Consider the following 18174-nt stretch of genomic DNA (forward strand, 5'->3'; position numbering starts at 1 on the left):
TAGATTCCCTGGGAAAAGAGAATGGCAGTTTTCCTGGGAGAAGTTTAAATTATTTTTGAGGAGTAGAACTATTTTCTTGTTTCCTTAGAAGGTCCTAAGTCACAGTTTGTTATCTGGCCTCTTTATTTCCATATCTGATTTGGTTCCCTCAGGATGTCTTCTGCAGGACAAAACCATAGATGTAAAACTCACCTTCTATCAGGATTTAAGGTAGGCAGATAAATACTGACCTACTGTGGTTGGGAAGGAGAGGGGCACTTAATCATCAGCTCTACCAAAAAGGAGGATTATAGGATTCCCTGAGCAAATCCCAGTAAACTAGAACCAAATTCTTCTTCTGCCATTAACAAAACAAACAAGGCTCCACTGCAATCTTTTTAGCAAAGTCAACAATTTTAAGTGATCATTTTTAGACACTTCTAAATTTTCCAAATAGTGTCTTTACTTATTACTGGTCTTTTGTTATTTTCCAAATGTGTTTGAAGAAAACCAAGTACTGAGTAAATCTGAAAATAAGATGGAAGTCGTTCGTGAATACATTTTGTGTTTTGTTTAAGACAATCCTTTCTTAGTAGACACCTTAAAAAAAATAATAACAACACTCATATTTGGTTAAGTTTTGAATTAATAATATTCATTACTAAATGTTGGAATATCAAGACCTGGATTTATAAAGCACATTTTCCCGTCGTTAGGATTAGGGAGCTCAGGTTATCTTAATGCAAGGGGCGTAATTTCTGCTTTGCAATATTTGTGTTACTCAAATGATGTCATACTTTGACTTTCAAACACTTGTCAAAAAGGCAAATCCCGAAAAGACCAGTGAAAAGCAAGCTGCTGAAACATTAACCTCACAGAACAAGTAAGTATACCCCTTAGCCAATAATTTGCTTTTTTGTTGTTGTTGTTGTTGTTGTTAAGTGTCTACCAAAGAAGAAATTTACCGAGGTCAAATAAAGGCTCTTTTTCCGGTGAGAAGGAGAGAGCGAGGGAGGGGGAAAAGGAAGAGGGAGGGACACGCGACGGACGTAAAACAAACTGGTGGCATTCTGTGAAGAAGGCAGTAACGCTCCGGAGGCGGGTGAGTGGTACCGAGTAAGCCGGGCGCACCAACGCTTCCACAGCCGCTGGTCTCTTGCTTCTTTGCTTTTTCCTTTAAACCTGGTCCTGTGTCGGTGTCGTCCGGCAACAGTGGGATTTTTCGATGTTGGGAAGTGGCAGGTAGGAAAGGGAACCTGATCTGCCCCAAAAGGCAGCAATTAAAGTCTTAACAACGACCCATCTGTCGTGGGACCGGGACCTCCCTCCCCGCCAGCAAAGCCCATCCCGCGCCCTTTGTCTGCGGCGGTGAGAAGAGGAGACAGGTTCTGCGGCCCTGACAGCGCAAGGAAAGACCACTTGCAGCCTGGGCGAGCCTCGAGAGGCTGGCCGCGGCCGAGGACCTTCCCAAGCGCCGCCCGGGGGTGTGGCGCCTCTTCCACCGCTCGGCCCCAGCGCTCGCCTCCTTCAGAGCTTCTCTACGGCTGCACTCAGTCCTCTTAGCACGACGAAGCCACCCTGAGACCTGAAAGGAAGCGCTCACCCCAAGACCTGGCTGCTCAGGCCGGTCGCATTCAGACTTTCGCCCCCACCTGATCCTTTGACCGCTTTCAACTTTCAGCAAGACTCACTCCCCCTCCCCTAGCTCCTCAGGAAGTGGATTTCCCCACCTTCTCCAAAGCCGGCAGGCTCTGCCTCTGGAAGGCTCTTTCGGTTTCCAACTCTCAGCTCGCGGGGCCTGGGTGGAGCAAACCCTCGCGGAAAGCCAGTATGGGACTGAGGGCTCCAGGTTCCTAGCTTGGAATGTGTTGGACGATGGGGTAGAGAGGAGCCCCATTGGGGCCAATGTCCTCTGTTTGGGGTCGAACTCAGCGTCTTTGGGTGGAATCTGATAGCAGCGCGGCAATCCCAGAGTTTCCAGTCCGCGCACATGCAGCTTCCTACTGCCGAGGTTTCCCAGGGCTTTTGTTGGAAGGGGACATTCAGAGAACTCTTGCTCCCATTCTGGTACCCACCGCCTCCCCCTCTACATGCACCCACTCTGGGTAACTCACCAGACAGACCCTGGGCTACTGCGGGCTGCCACCCACCGGAACCGCCAGGCCGCAGGGCCCAAGGCTCGCAGCTTTGCGCGCTCCCCGGGCCTCCCGGCGCGAGCTCGCGGCCGCCGCGTCCTCCTGCTTCGCTCAGCCCCTCCTGCGCGCCCGGCTCCCGCAGCTTCTCTCAGGGCGGTGTCAGCCTCGCGCCGTTCTGCGCGCAGGAAGGTGAGCCGTGCTCCCTGCGCACTCCGTGCCGCACCCACCCAAGCGGCGACAACCCGCGCAGCCTGAACCGGTGCCACTGGCATCTTCCCGAAACACTCGTGCGCTCGACCGCATAGCTCTGGGGTCTGGGCTGAAGGCCAAGCCGGGAGGGCACCTGGATGGGGGCTACTGCTGGTTAGGAGGCGGAAATGCGGTACCTGCCACGACTACCAGGCTGCCAGGTCGCGGTGCTAGCCTTCCGGCGAAGCAGACCCCCCTGGCAGCCGCCTGTGCCGCTTCGGCGAGACGTACTGGCTTCGGCAGCCTGGGGGTGGGGCGAGGATCAATAAGTTCGGTTCCCATCTCCGCTCGCCATTCAGACCTTAAAAGACTCCGAGAGACCTCTAGTTGAGAGCAGATATTTAAGAAACACTCTTTCCGGGTTCTCTAAAAAAAGTCTTAGGAACGCGCGCACGCGCGCGCGTGTGTGTTTGTGTCTCGGGGGTGGGATCCTGGCCGAGCCGAGGTTGCTTTTGGTGTGACACCGTTAATTCCTTGCAACTCCTGCTTAACTTTGCGGATGCGTCCTTCCCAGGCCTACTGCAACCGGTATTGCTACAAAATCACAAACACATAACAAGTCTTCCAAGGCCTTTAATACTCAGGGGCGTTTTGAGAGGCCGGTTACCTGCTGGTGTCTTCCAAGAGTCCAGATTCCGTTCAGGCAGCGGACACACCGGCACCTTGGAGCTTGCAGCCCTCCGCCCTGGAGGAAGAGAGGGCTGCGGCGGAGGCGGTCCGGGCCGGGCTCTAGCCGGACTGAAACACAGGGGAAACCTTGGAGTCCGCTGCCGGAGGCTGCGTGACCGCGGCTCTCTGGAGCCTGGCGTTTGATAAATATAGCCTTGCGTTTGCCCCTGAATTAGGCTCCGTTTCCTTATTTAGCCCTTGCACAATGATTTTAGATGATGTCACTTAGAGCTAAACGAGAAAATTGATCTCAGATTTGCTTGGCCTCTAAAGCCTGGTTAAGCAGATTGAGAATTAAAAAGACAGAGGAAAAAGGGGGGGGAGCGGCTGGGGAGCGAAGTGTGCGCCCAAGAGCGTGTGCGCGGAGGGGAGGGCGCGCCGCGCGGCCGACAGCGCCCCCGCCTCTTCTGGGCGGGGGCACCTCGCTCACCAATGAAAAGTAGTCACAGACTGCAGAGAAAAAAAAGTTTTCCTGTTGACTGTTGGAAGCGAATTGAGCAATTATCTAGTTTACCTTCTCCTCTTGGAAGTTAACGATTGGCGAGATCTTGGCTGCGTTATTGACACAACACTTTCTATTGATAGAAATAAGTAGTGATTGTCCTCGAGTCATGGGCTGGCAGGAGTCCATTGGGCTGGGCAGGCAGGTTCGGCTGGTGATGCTCGGGAGGAGGAGGAGGCGGCTGCTGGTGGTGATGGTGCCCGTCCCCCTCTCCGCAGGTCTGTGACAAGGAGGGAACAAGGCATCGACGGCGCAGCCCGGCCCTGGCTGACGGACGCTGGAGACTCAGACATGGACAGTAGCTGCCACAACGCGACCACCAAGATGTTAGCGACCGCTCCGGCCCGAAGCAACATGATGAGCACCTCCAAACCCTTGGCTTTCTCCATCGAACGAATCATGGCTCGCACCCCGGAGCCCAAGGCCCTGCCGGTCCCCCACTTCCTCCAAGGAGCCGTGCCCAAAGGGGACCCCAAGCACTCTCTTCATCTCAATTCGCCGATCCCCTGCATGATCCCCTTCATGCCCGTGGCGTACGACACCAGCCCCAAGGCGGGAGTGACCAGCGCGGAGCCGCGGAAGGCGAGTCTGGAGGCCCCGGCGGCGCCGACGACCGCGCCCTCCGCGCCCGCCTTCAGCTGCAGCGATCTGCTCAACTGCGCGCTGAATCTCAAGGGGGACCTGGCCCGCGACGCGCTGCCGCTGCAGCAGTACAAGCTGGTAAGGCCGCGCGTGGTCAACCACTCTTTCTTCCACGCCATGGGCGCCATGTGCTACCTAAACAGAGGCGACAGCCCGTGCCACCCGGCGGCAGGCGTCAACATCCACCCGGTGGCCTCCTACTTCCTCAGTTCCCCTTTGCACCCGCAGCCAAAAACGTATTTAGCCGAAAGGAATAAACTGGTGGTCCCGGCGGTGGAGAAGTACCCCTCGGGGGTAGCTTTCAAAGACCTGTCCCAGGCCCAGCTGCAGCATTACATGAAAGAAAGCGCCCAGCTTCTGTCGGAAAAAATCGCATTCAAAACCTCGGAGTTCAGCCGGGTCTCCCCTAATGCCAAGCCCAAAGTTTTCACTTGCGAAGTGTGTGGAAAGGCAAGTACTGTGCAGAAGGGAGCTGCTCCCTCCTCTCCACCTTCCCTCTTTCCTTTCTTCCTCCCTCCCTCCCGTCCTTTCTCCCTTCCGGTCGTTTTTATTTTATTTGGATAATCATTTCCATACACTCATTATAAAGTCCTCCACTCCCCCCTTGGGGGGTTTGCTATCAAAGTGCTAGTTCTGCTAACCTGTTCTACGTGTGTTTAACTTTAAGGTCTTTAACGCGCACTATAACTTAACCCGTCACATGCCAGTGCACACAGGAGCCAGACCCTTCGTTTGCAAAGTGTGTGGAAAGGGCTTCCGGCAAGCCAGCACCCTGTGCAGACACAAGATCATCCACACCCAGGTGTGTGCGTGTGCTTCGATCTCACCTGGTTTACTGCGGGACTGTTTTAGAAGGTGGCCGACAGCCTCCGCTCTTTTGCATGAAGCTTGTTTAGAAGGTGCTGGCTGGACAGGGCTAAATGCCAAGGATTGCTTGCCTTTGGTCTGCGTAAACGCGTTAGTGAGTAGTAGCGTGTCTTTGAGCTTTCAGGAGTCCACTTAAAAACAAAACACTCTAATTTCTCTGCTTTTCCTCTCTCTTGTATAGGAAAAACCCCACAAATGTAACCAGTGTGGCAAAGCATTTAATAGAAGTTCCACTCTAAACACGCATACCCGAATACACGCAGGCTACAAACCGTTTGTGTGTGAATTCTGTGGCAAAGGATTTCATCAAAAAGGTATCGGAACTCAAGCGCTGGCGTTTCTCACTGTGCTCTCACCGAACGCCCCAGTTAATTTTGTCGGGATCTTTTAGAAAAAGATTTTGAGGTGCAACTAGATACACGGAGCGTAGGTTGCGATTCTAACCCCTTGCCCACAAGAGTGCATGTTAGTAGAGAAACCTGTGTTTTGTATACCGTGGGGGATAGTTCTTTTTCATAGCACGTTCTCCTTTTATTGAATCGGAATACTAAATGAATACTAAAATGTGAAGGCAAGAACGGCCTCACTGTTGATGTTAATAAGTAAACTTGGAGAGAGAAGCGAAGGCCCGGAGCGCCGCGGCGGACCCACCGCGCGAGACGTGGCCTCTCTCGTGCTTCGCTCTCCTTTTCAAACACTCTTTTCAGAACCACGTCCCTGTCATTTGTCTGTTTCAGGAAACTACAAAAACCACAAGTTAACCCACAGCGGGGAGAAGCAATTCAAGTGCAATATCTGCAACAAGGCTTTCCACCAGGTTTACAACCTCACGTTCCACATGCACACACACAACGACAAGAAGCCCTTCACCTGCCCCACGTGCGGCAAAGGCTTCTGCAGGAACTTTGACCTCAAGAAGCACGTCCGCAAACTGCACGACAGCGGTCTGGGGCTGCCCCGCACGCCCGCTGGGGAGCCGGGTAGCGACCCGCCGCCCTCGCTACAGCAGCCACCACCCGCGACGTTGCCGTCTCTGCCGCCGCCGCTGCCGCCCCCCGGACCTCTGCAACCCGGGCTCCACCAGGGCCACTAGTGACCGAGGCCAAGGCCCCCTCCCAGCCTCAGCCAGGGTCCCCACTGCTGAGGACACGGCAGACTCGAGCTAGACCGCCCGGGCCAAGCTCTCCTGCGGAACCCAGGGCGTGCTGGGCCCCACGCTTTGGAGCCGATTAGAAACCTCGGCAGGCCCCGGCCTTGCGCCTCTTTGCATGCACCTGCTAAATGGTTTTGTGTATTATATCCTACATAGGCATTAACAATCGTGAGAAATTTTTTGGGGGGTGCTTGTTTTCTGTATTTTTTATTATTATTTCGAGAGACTTCATCTCGGGTGGAGAGATGGTGTTTTGTTTTGTTTTGTTTTTTAAAACAATTTTTTTTTTTTGCTGTATTTATTGAGATCTGTATTATCCTAGCCGGGAATGCTGCACCGTTTTAATTTTATTACTGTGTATATTTCCACTGTGTGCGGTCTCTGTGTTCCTGCTGATCATCATTTCCTTCTTCCCCGAGGTAACAGTGTGTATGTTATACATACACGTACATAGATGTGTGTGCCTGCAAAGGCCCGTTTCACATTCTTGAGCACAGATATACATACACACAAAGACACACACGCACTAGCTAAGAATGATTCCTTATGGATACATTTGAAGTTTGGTTTTGATTCTTGCACGTGGCAATTGATTCATTAACTGTTGGAAATAAATACTTGGAACATGCTTATTTAATCAACAAACTTCAGGGGTCTGTTCATATTATTCAGGGACCCTGACACTCCTTTTTCGAAAGATCAACACCGGAACAGTAACACCTGATGTTTTAACCTAAAAATTCACCAAGATCAAATAAATGGTATTCTCTGTAAATGATTACGACTTCTGCAAAGTTATGAAATTTAGAAAAGTTCTGAGACAGGAGTTGTGGAGTGTTCTAGCAGGAGCATGGCTCTGACCTTCCCCACTGAGCTGTAGTCCGCACTTAAGTGAAAATAGATCTACGAAGGTGAGTGATATAAACTCTCACACATGTAGGAAATGCAGATCCCATGTAGAAGGGTATCTATAGTTGCACCCCGAAAGCACACACTGACTTGTACACAGCTGGCAAAGGGATGGTCCGTGTTTTTATACGTGTATGTGTGTTTATAGACGAATAGACCTCCATTCAAGGAGGAAACATGGATGAAAACCAAACCGTGGCGGGTGCCAGGTCCTTGAAATGCTTCAAGTGTTAATCAGCAGCTCGGCTGTGAGTTCAGGCTCTGGTGTTTTCCAACTGCAAGTCTCTCCTGTTTTCTTGCCAAAACAGTGAAACAACTGCTAAAGACTTTAATTAAGAGGGGTAATTAGTTCAGATTTATCAAAGCCGGGTTGTTATACCATTAGCTGCTCAGTAGAAGCTGCCAGACGAGCTCACAGCCCAGCACTGTCGTCCCGCTGCAGCGCGACCACTTCCGGGGAGTGAGGCCTGGGGAAGCTGGCCGCAGGGGTCTCCGCCCCGCCGCCGCCAACCCCGCTGCCCCTCCGGCCCCGTGGGTGCGTCTCGGCTCCTCCCTCGACTCCCGCGCTCCTGCCGGGCTGGCGGCGGGGAGGACCTACGCGGATCCACAGCGCTGGCGCAGGCTCCGGAGAGCCCCAGGCTCTGCTTCCCGCGTGCTGAGCACCGCGGCCTCGCCAGCCGCCGGAACGCACGGACCGTGCGGCGGAGGCGCCGAGAGGCGTTTACATCTGCGGTCCCCGCCTCGCGGTGCGTCTCACCGCCCGCAAGGAAAAGCCGCGTCCGGGCGGCGGAAGGCAGGACCCAGGCCGCGCGAGGGCGCGAGGGCAAGGGGCGCCGCAGGGGCGCCGCGTCAGTTTCCTGGGTGATTTCAAGGCCGGAAGCCTAGAGGGCTCGGAGGGCCGGGAGCGGTGACCTGAAGGGCCCCTAGGCCCCAGCGGAGACCCGCAGGGGTGAACGTAGTCTCCTGGGGGAGCAGGTCTCGCAAGACCCCCAGGTCAAGCCCAACCGGGACCCCTTTCGGGCTGGGGAGAGAGTTTGGGGGCGGCCGACAGCCCTGGCTCGGGGTCGCGGAAGAGGGTTCCGGACAACAGTGAAGTTCTGACACCGCGTGCAGAGGTCGCGCGTAGACTTCGCCTGCCCTGGTCTTGGGACGCACGCCCTTGGCGATCTAGTCGCTCTCGGGTGGGGCTTTTAAGCCTCCTCCTAGCCGTCATTAGATCGAACCCCTTTGTTTCTCGCTTCCCGACCTCTCCACGTCGCATTTTGCACTTTGTTGAGACCAGGTCGGGATTAGATTGCGTTAGGAAGGCGATGGAGGGTTTTGGAATCCGTAGATGAACGGATTCTGAATCCGCGGGGCCCGCAGACATGAAGTCTCCCTGAACAGCGCACTAACCTGAGCATCTCTCTTTTCCCTGGCGCTGCTCACATTCCCTCACCGCTGCCCCCACCGCCCAGGGAGTTTCGGGGAACTGCGAGCGGAGTTTAGGGGTAACCAACCTCCTTTTAGCAGTCGCTTGGTCAGACCTTGAAAGCATTTGTTTTCTTTGGGCAGGCAGAGTGAGGCCAGGGATTGTTATAATGTACAAAGTATATGTTTAGGGCAAGGGCAGAAAATGGCCTTGCGTCTTGCTTTTATATTTGAACTCATTTTCAGCTCAAAACCCCAGGATGTAATTCTTCTAGACTTTCAAAGTGTCCTCATTTTACCGCTGGAAAAACCTTCAAATACTTCTAGTGTGGGAGTTATCTATGCATGGTGCTTCCACTGTTAACCCATGTCAGTGGGCTTTGATTTCTATTAAAACAAAAAGTCTTCCATGGAGAGGTAGAATTGGTCTATGGCTACATAGAAAAACAAAACAACCCCCCACCCCCCAAAAAAAGAGAAAAAAAATAAAAAAGTAGAGGGCCTGCCATTGTAATCTGGGATGGCTTTGTATAAAGTCTGGTTTGGGATGGTGCAGTGGTGCGGTGACGGCAGGCACGAGGAAACCGTTGTCTGTCTGCTCACAGATTTGAATAGTCTGGAGTGTTGGTGATCAAGTGGGGGAGGCCAAAAGGAAGTTCTTTAAAACTAAGCACTCAAGAGAACTACTTGTCAGGAGGGGAGTTAGGGATGAACTTTGATTTATGACAAAGCTGTTAGAGCTTACTACACATTAAAGAGGATCTCCTTAAAGACAGTATGAGCTTGGGGTTAAGTTTACAGGGAGAAAATTGATGAAGAGGGACACTTAGTTAATAATCAATGGAAGACCTTACACTCTCCTCCACTATGCATAGAAAGGTGGTGTTTTCCTTAAATATCTACCATCTCTCTCTCTGTATGTGGAAGTCTGGATGAATTGGCTTTGTCCAAGTCCACCTTCTTTTTACCAAAAGTTAACCAAAAAATTCCCTTATCTTTAGTGAGGAAGAATACCACTGTGCAGATTATCTGCAGAGGGAGATAGGTTTTCTTCAACTCTTTCTGTTGGCATTAATTTTTCCTATCGAGAAAGGTTGCCCCTGGGGCTGCAGGTACCAATTTTAGAGTTACTTGCTTATTGGAGCCTTATGATTTGTTTAGTTTTGTCAATCAGAATACAGACTAGTAGTTTATTCCTATCTATCATATTTTAGCACAAAACCCAACTCTTCTTTTCCAGTAATCTCTTCTGAAGGGTTATAATTTGTTAAGGCTTTTTTTTTTTTTTTTTTTTAAGGGCTAAGGTATCCATTTTTAGTAATAAATGAAAGGTTTAGTTAGAGGCTTCATCAAAGTAGTTACCTGGTGGTGAGTTTTTGAAGCTTAGTGAGTTTTTACAGAACATTGCTCCTTTCCAAACGTGGAAGAAATTAGTCCACATACTGCAGTGAATCGAAGGCAATGGGTAATCCCCAGAATCCAAGCACCACCTTTAATAGATTTACCCCTCACTTTAGTGACAGTTCCCAATGTCAGAAATCATAATTTTACTAGAGCTGGTGACGACTCAAAGCACTGATTAAGTTCTGACTGTAATGGACATGTTTTGATTGTGAAAGTATTCATCCCAAAGAAACAATTTAAAATGCTCAAAACTGAGCAGAAACAAAATGTTTTGTCAATTTATAAAGCCTTGTCATGGGTAAATCTATATCACTCATGAGGTTTATGATTTTAAGAGATCATGACTTACCGTTGCCAGAGTCCATTTTTTTTTTTGCGTTTTTAAATTGTGGAAAAATATACATAGCATGAAATTAGCCACATTAACCAGTTTTAAGTATGACTCAGTAACATGAAGTGCATTCGCAATGTGTAACCACCATCACTATCTACTTCCAGAACTTTTGCATCATCCCAAACAAAAACTTTACCCATTAAATAATGACTCCCATATCTCCCTTCCCTAGCCCTCTTAACATCTGTTCTACTTTCTGTCTGGAGTGCATTTATATATATGTGTGTGTGTATATAAAAGACTAAATTTCAATGGGTAATAATATGAAGTTGTTGGATGATCCAGAGAAAAGGTGATTTTGAACTAGACAGAACATTGCCTTTGCTATGGTTTTGCCAAAACAACATACTATTTTCAGACAAGAAGTTATATGTTTTCCTTGCTTAATTAAAAACCAATAAATGAAAGAAATTTAGTATTTTCAAACTGTATTTGTAACAAGATGCCTGTTATGAATCTTATTACTTCTAGGAATTAATGCATGTGTCTATTCCAGCTCCAGGGAGGACTAAAAACAAATAAAGGCATACTAATGAACACAGTGGTCATCTGAGTACTCTTGGTGTTAAAGCAATTGACAGTTCAAGACAGCCTAGGATATTCACTCCATGCGAAAGAGAGGAAGTGGAAGCCTTGTGTTTAATGACTTCAATAGTAAAACCCATCTCTCTTATTATATATTTCTGCTTGTATTGTGACATGTTGCCCATAACAAACTTTGAGAAAAAGTCAAACTCTATCATGCACTCGAATGGGCACTAAGTTATCATAAATAACCGTGTAAATTTTCTGTTCAAGTTTGAGGTGACATTGGTGTCAAGTGAAATCATGTTGCTATTGGCCTTAATGGAGATTGAGTTACTAAGTAAAGATGAAATAAAATTCTGCCAATGCAAGTCTCCAGGGTTAATGTTTTGCTGTCAAACAAACCAATGTTGCTCATGGGTACAGAGGTGTGGGAGTGGGGAGAGAAAGCTTTTGTATCCTTTCCTAACTGGAGCTAGAGGTCCACAAAATGAAGAGCAGGGCTTCAGTTCCTTTTAACTCCTTTCTTAGTAACAATAATACAGCCTTTTTCATGTGAGAATTCTGGACACAATAACAAATACAGTGATGCCTTTTGACAAACCACTATAGAAATGTAATTTATTAGGTAAATATGAACCAAATCTGAAGTAAGTGAAATATTCCTCAAGTGTACCTTATTTACACATTTCCAAATAGGAGGAATTTGCATTTTTTAAATTTCAGCAAAAATCTAATTTTAGCTAAGGTTGGGGAATCTACTTCCGTAGTGATACTGCCTCGGAAACCCAAGGAGGGGTCGCTATGAGTCGGATCCTACTCTAGGGCAGAGGGTATAGGAGCTCTGGTGGCATGGTGCCTAAGGCATTTGACTGCTAACCAGAAGGCTGGCAGTTCAAATCCACCAGCCACACCTCAGAAGGAAGACTGCGCAATCTAGTTCCACAGAGATACTGCTTCGGAAACCCAAGGAGGGGTTGCTATGAGTCAGAATCGACTCAATGGCAGTAGTTTCATTTAGAGAACCTGAGTAAGATGGATTGACACCGTGGCTGAGACTATGGGCTCATGCATGGCAGCAATTGTGAGGATGGTGCAGGACCATGCAATGCTTTGTTCTGTTGTACGGAGGGTCACAGTGATGGAACCGACTGGCACCTGCCAACAATAACACAGGACAAACTACTCAACTTCTGCAATAAATAAAAATTGTAAAGAAAGGAAAAATACAAACAGAAAGAGAAATAAAAAATAAGGAAAAACTCTCAGTTAAAATGTTATTGTTGCTGTCGGGTGCCATCAATCAATTTTCGACTCACAGAGACTCCATGCGCCAGAGTAGAAATGTTCCGTAGGATTTTCTAGGCTGTCATCTTTACAGTTCTGGCGGTGCAGTGCCTACGGCATTTGACTACTAACCAGAAGGTTGGTGATTCAAACCCACTGGCTGCTCTGCGGAAGAAAGATGGGGCAATCTACTTTGGTAAAGATTTACCACCTAGGAAACCCAATGGGGGTCGCCATAAGTTGGAGTTGATGCCATGGCAGTGAATTTGGTTTTTCAATCTTTAGGAGTTGGTCACCAGATCTGTCCTCTGTGGAAGATTTGGGTGGATGTGCACCGCAGACTTCTAGGGTGGCAGCCTATGCCACAAGGGCTCCTTCTCAGTTAAAACAGATTTCAAAAGTAGAATAACTAATTGCCATGTGTTTTTTCCCCAAACCCCAATTCAATCAAATAAACTGTAAAAAAATGAAAGAAAAAACATCTATGACATCTGAGACAAATGGAAATTTGAACACTGACTAGATATTTAATAAAATCAAGAACTTGTATTTACTTTTTAAGATGTGAAAAGGGGAGTGTGGTTTTGTTAAAGCAGTTTTTTTAAAAAAACTTTTAGAGGTATGTGCCCAACTATTTAAGGGTGAAATGATACAATGTTTTGGGATTTGCTTAAAAATAATATGGGAAAAAGGAACAGATAAAAAAATAATATGGGAGAAGGTGCAGAACAAACGAGATTGGCTATGAGTATAATTGATGTACATGAGACTATATTGTATGTTCTGAATAGTTTTGATTAAGCTTGAAATTTCCCATAACAAAAAGTTTTTAAAACTTTTTTTTAGTAAATTGTATCTTTTCACACACATGTGAAAAACCATTTTCCCTAAACACTCACAACCCTATCATTTTAAAGCATTGATTATATTTATTTTGACATCCTTTCTAGTCTTATTCCAGGATTAATACCATTTCAACAAAAAGCTTTAAACATGTTGATCTATTATAATAAGGTCTGAAGAAGGACTTGAAGTGGAAAGGGAGATAGGACCTTTAAGAGACATAAAAGATATCTTCTAATAATGATGTTTATTGTGTAAAGGAAGACCACCAACAGATCTGTTAGCCTCCTGAGAAGAAGAGAAAGTTGAAAGCAAATGACAATAGAAAATATATACTGGTTGGGCTCTTTCAGGTAAGAAGGAAGAAGCATTATGTGTAGGTAGGAATTTATTGAAAGGCAATCCATGAAAAGGAAACAGAAGTCTACTGTCACTTTTGAGTCCCTTGCTGGAGATGTACAGCAGGCCTTCCAGACAGGCAGAACTAAAACCCAGCACTCATTCTTTCAAAGTGCAAGGCACCAGCTAGCAGCTTAGGTGCTGGGTATGCAGTGGGGAACAAGACACACGTTGTTTTATCCTCCTGGAATTTACATTTTAGTTGGGAAGACAGAAATCAAACTGATGTCTTCCCTTATGTATAAATGTGTACAGGGTGCTTTGTGTTCATGTAACGAGTGTACCTCCAGGTTAGCCTGAAATCGAGTGATTCATTTTTGATTTCTTCATTTAGAGCAGTGATTTTCCAACTGGTGGGTAATTTTTTCCCTCAGGCACTTTTGGAATGCCTGGAGGCAATTTGATTGTCACAACTGGGGCAGGGTGCTCGTGAAACCTAGAAGGTAGAGGTTAGGCATGCTGCTAAACTTTCTGTAATGCACAGGACAGCGTCCTACAACAAAAACTGATGTAACCCAAGATACAGATGGTACCAAGGTTGACAGACCCTGACTCAGGGCTTCTAGCTCCTGATAGAAGCTCTGATGGGGACAGTATGACTGACCTGTTCATTTGGGTGCTGATTCTTGGACCACGTGGTTGTTGCCAGAGAACAATTTAGGTTTCTATGGACCTGTCTTAAAGTTCATTGAACTTTTCTTCTGCAGTACGCAATATGCTGCTGCCCTATCCAGTGACATTTTTATTTTGGATTTTGTATTTTTCAGTTCTAAAATTTCTACTTATTCTTTCATAGTTTCAATTTTTACATTCTGAGATACCTTATATATTTACTCATTAAGTCTCATATTTTTCTTTGAATTTTTGAATTTTTATAATAGCTGTTTTATGTAGTCCTTGTCTGTAAATTATCACAGCTTTCACCTTGGGATCTGTTTGTATTGCCTATTTGTTCTACAGATCCCATGTTACATTTTCTTATTTCTTTGCTTGTTTACTTTTGTGTGTGTGTGTGTGTGTGTGTATCATTTTAGTATTTATTAATAAAATAGAAAACTAAATTCAAGACAACAACTCTTTTACTCTTGTCTATCATCAGATCATATAACAGAGAACAGATTCTTTTTATGAGGACAAGTCCTCCTTTTTTGTTGTTGTTGTTATGTGCCGTCGAGTCGGCCCCGACTCATAGCGACCCCTCCTTGGGTTTCCGAGGCAGTATCACTACGGAAGTAGGAGCTCTGGTAGCATAGTGGCTAAGACACTTGCCTGCTAACCAGACGGCTGGCGGTTCAAACCCACCAGCCACTCCTGGGAAGGAAGGTTGGGCAATCCTACTTCCGTAGTGATACTGCCTCGGAAACCCAAGGAGGGGTCGCTATGAGTCGGGGCCGACTCGACGGCACATAACAACAACAACAACAACAGTCCTCCTTAGGAGAGAAATGTTAGCATACCATTTCTATAAAGAAATGCAAATTGAAATATCTGAAGTTAGGTAAATGGGGGAAAAAAAGAGCAAATTAAGTATTAGAAACCGCAGGAGTCTCTTCCTTAAACATTATTGGTCTCTTTAATAGTCTTCAACATAAAAAGTTCATCAAAGTCAATCATAATGGACAACCCCCAAAGGATAAAACTGAGGAAACTCCCGGATAATTTTAATAGCTTCATAGTAGAGTCCAAGATCAAAAGGATGGTTATCTTCCTTAAACTGGAAATATGATGTGCATATGATGGTTGCCTTGGCTGTTATTCTTCCAACTACTTCTACAATTCCAGAGATTTCTTCATCAAGAGGCTGCATCAACGCAATGGTTCCACTTTTTCCTTCTCCATCTGAAAGAATAAACACTTTTCCAGTGGGGTGAATCTTCTCAACCTTTCCTACGAAGCAGACAGGCTGCTCTTTGAACTGAGCTAACATGCTGGTGTTAATGCATGACCCCAGCCACTCCATTACGTCCACCGTGATTGCGGTGCGAATCAAGCTGGCGGGAAACAGTGGCGCCAGCACCTGTCTACTTTATTATTATTATTATTATTTATGTTACCTTACCATTCTCACTGCCGTCAAGTTGATTACAACTTATAGCAACTCTATAGGACAGAGTAGAACTGTCCCATAGTTTCCATGGCTGTAAATCTTTACAGAAGCAGACTGCCACATCTTTTTCCTGTGAAGCAGCTGGTAGGTTCGAACTGCCAGCCTTTCAGTTAACAGCCAAGTATTTAACCATGGTGCCACCAGGGCTAGCATTGTATGTTAGACATTATGAACACTGTATTGCTGAGAATCTGAATTTTTATCTTCCTTGAAACAGTGTTGAGTGTTGTTAAAGTAGGCAGTTAATTTACTGGTATTGGTGCCCCTTGATACTGTGAGACTGGGGTTCAGGTTCTATTAGGACATTCTGTAATACTTGAAGCTTAGTGCAGGCCTTTGTTTCTTGCTATGTCAATGCTTCTGAAAGTTTTCAGAATATCTAACTTCTGCTTTAATCCATGTCTACTAGGAATCCCGAATGTGGTTTCTCTTTCTTGCACTCAAGGAGTGTAATATCTGTGCTGGGATAGGCATGTAGAAAAATGAGAGCCCAGAAACTAACCCTCAAATAGAAAGAAGATTGATTTCTGGCACAACTGGCATTGCGGCAGGTTGTTGTTGTTGGGTGGCTCCCAGTCAGTTCTGACTCGTGGCAATCCTGTGTCCAATAGAACACACTTCCCAGTCCTGCACCATCCTCACAATCGTCGGTGTATCTGAGCCCATTGTTGGAGCCACTGTGTCAGTCCATTACCTTGAGGGTCTTGCTCTTTATCACTGACCCTCTACTTTACCAAGCATGATGTCCTTCTCCAGGGACTGGTTGCTCCTGATAACATGTCCAAAGGGTTTGAGATGAAGTCTGGCCATTTTATCATCTAAGGAGCATTCTGGCTGTACTTCTAAGACAATTTGTTCACTTTTCTGGCAGTCCATGGTATATTCAATATTTTTTGCCAACAACACAATTCAAATACGTCAGTTCTTCTTTGGTCTTCCTTGTTCATTGTCCAGCTTTTACATGCATACGAGGCTATTGAAAAGATAATGGCTTGGGTCCGGTGCACCTTAGGCTTCAAAGTGATTCTAATTCATGGCAACCCCCACTGGGTGTCCAAGGCACTAAATCTTTATGGGAGTAGATTGCTTCATCGGCCTCCTGTGGGGCAGCTGATGGGTTCGAACTGCTGACCTTCTGGTTAGCAGCCAAATGCCTCACCTGCTACACCACCAGAGCTCCTTGATTCATAGCACCAAACCAAAACTACACTCACTGCCACTGAGTCGATTCTGACTCATAGCAACCCCCATTGGGTTTCCGAGGTGGTAAATCTTTACAGAAGTAGATTGCCTCATCTTCCTCCTGTGGAGCAGCTGGTGGGTTTGAACTGCTGACCTTCTGGTTAGCAGCCATATGCCTTACCACTATGTCACCAGAGCTCCTTTTAATAAGTACTACCACATTAAAATTAAGATCTTTTCTTTATTGGAAAGCACCACAGAGATTTTTAAAGAAACAACTGTTGGCTGTGTCTTAGTTGCCTAGTGCTGCCATAACAAAAATACCACAAATGGGTGGCTTTAAAGAATAGACATTTATTGTGTCATGGGTTTGGAGGACCAAAGTCCTAGTCAGGGCATTGACTCTAGGGGAGGGTCCTTCCTTGTCTTTAGCATTGGTTGTTCTTTGGCATTCCTTGACTTGTATACAGTTCCTCATGTGGTCTTTTCCCTGTGTGTGTGTGTGTGTGTGTGTGTGTCTTCTTTTCATTTCTATAAGACATACTTAGAGGGGATTAACTTCAAGATCTACCATACTCTGGTATGATATCATTAACATAACAAAAGAGAACACCTGACTTCCAAACAGAGCCACATTCACAGATACAGGGGTTAGGACTTGAACGTTTTGGGGGAAGATTTGAAGACAATTCAATCCATAGTAGACTAGATGGTATTTGCAACACAGATAATTGCTGAACAGTCAACATACATAATTGGCTAATGGTATACAATATTTATAAAGAAACCTACAAATCAAAAAGAAATGACAAAATGCAATTAATGGAATGTGATGGTTATGTTTATGTGTCAACTTGGCTGGGCCTGATTGAGTGGCTGGGCAGCTGGAGGTAGGTATTCCCCATGATGAGACTGGCAATCAGCTCCATGGTGGGATCTACCACGAGCAGCTGAGTAGCTGCCTTTGGGATGTGGTCTGCTTCCTGTATATAAGGAGAAGCCTTTGGGACTGGTCTCTAGCCTTTGACATGCTTGGACCCTGCATGTAGCTATGTCGTTGCTCAGCAGCCTGCTATGCTCTGCTGACCTTGGGACTTACAATGGACTTAAGTTACTGGCCTGCAGTGTGGTTTGGTAACATCAGGACTGTGCCTTTTTACTTGTCAACCTTGGGGCTTCTCAGCCTCAGCAGCCAGCAGCTGTCTTAGTGAAGAAATGCCTCTAGCTCCAGTGGGCAGGGAGCAGAAGGCAGAGCTAGATTCCAAGGATGAGGGGATTTCACCCAGCCCCTAGAGCCTGGCACTTTGAACTTGGACTTAAAGCCTCCAAATTGTAAGAATAAACTCCTGTTTGTTTAAGCCATCCCATTGGTGGTATATTCTTGTCAGAGCGGCACCAGGTAACTAGCACATAGAAAAAGTAGGCAAAAACTTGAAACTGTATCAAAGAGGAGACCAAAAGAGTCCATATGCATGTGAAGAAAAGGCTCAGTCTTCTTCTTAATCATCAAAATGCAAT

At 46.6% G+C, this 18174-nt stretch overlaps 2 protein-coding genes across 2 annotated transcripts; one reads left to right on the plus strand and one right to left on the minus strand.

Annotated features, from left to right (window-relative positions):
• The first annotated feature begins 3825 nt into the window (after positions 1 to 3825).
• FEZF1 (FEZ family zinc finger 1) lies at positions 3826 to 6136 on the plus strand. Its single transcript, XM_007952803.1, has 4 exons — positions 3826 to 4626; positions 4844 to 4978; positions 5225 to 5357; positions 5781 to 6136. The coding sequence occupies exons 1-4, from the start codon at positions 3826 to 3828 to the stop codon at positions 6134 to 6136; spliced, it is 1425 nt and encodes a 474-aa protein (XP_007950994.1).
• Positions 6137 to 14973: 8837 nt separating this feature from the next.
• RPA3 (replication protein A3) lies at positions 14974 to 15327 on the minus strand. The gene has a single exon (XM_042782530.1). It carries the CDS (start codon positions 15325 to 15327, stop codon positions 14974 to 14976), a length of 354 nt encoding a protein of 117 aa, XP_042638464.1.
• Positions 15328 to 18174: the final 2847 nt, after the last annotated feature.

Source organism: Orycteropus afer, unplaced genomic scaffold (assembly GCF_000298275.1).
Source record: "Orycteropus afer afer isolate SDZICR_OR568_19922 unplaced genomic scaffold, OryAfe1.0 scaffold00359, whole genome shotgun sequence".
Taxonomy (NCBI): Eukaryota; Metazoa; Chordata; class Mammalia; order Tubulidentata; family Orycteropodidae; genus Orycteropus; species Orycteropus afer.

Bases quoted from the DNA above. Each gene is read 5' to 3' on its own strand.
- FEZF1 (XM_007952803.1), top strand. From the start codon at position 3,826: ATGGACAGTAGCTGCCACAACGCGACCACCAAGATGTTAGCGACCGCT. The intron at 4,627-4,843 runs GCAAGTACTGTG...TTTAACTTTAAG, and splicing joins CTTGCGAAGTGTGTGGAAAG to GTCTTTAACGCGCACTATAA. The intron at 5,358-5,780 runs GTATCGGAACTC...TGTCTGTTTCAG, and splicing joins CAAAGGATTTCATCAAAAAG to GAAACTACAAAAACCACAAG.
- RPA3 (XM_042782530.1), bottom strand. From the start codon at position 15,327: ATGGAGTGGCTGGGGTCATGCATTAACACCAGCATGTTAGCTCAGTTC.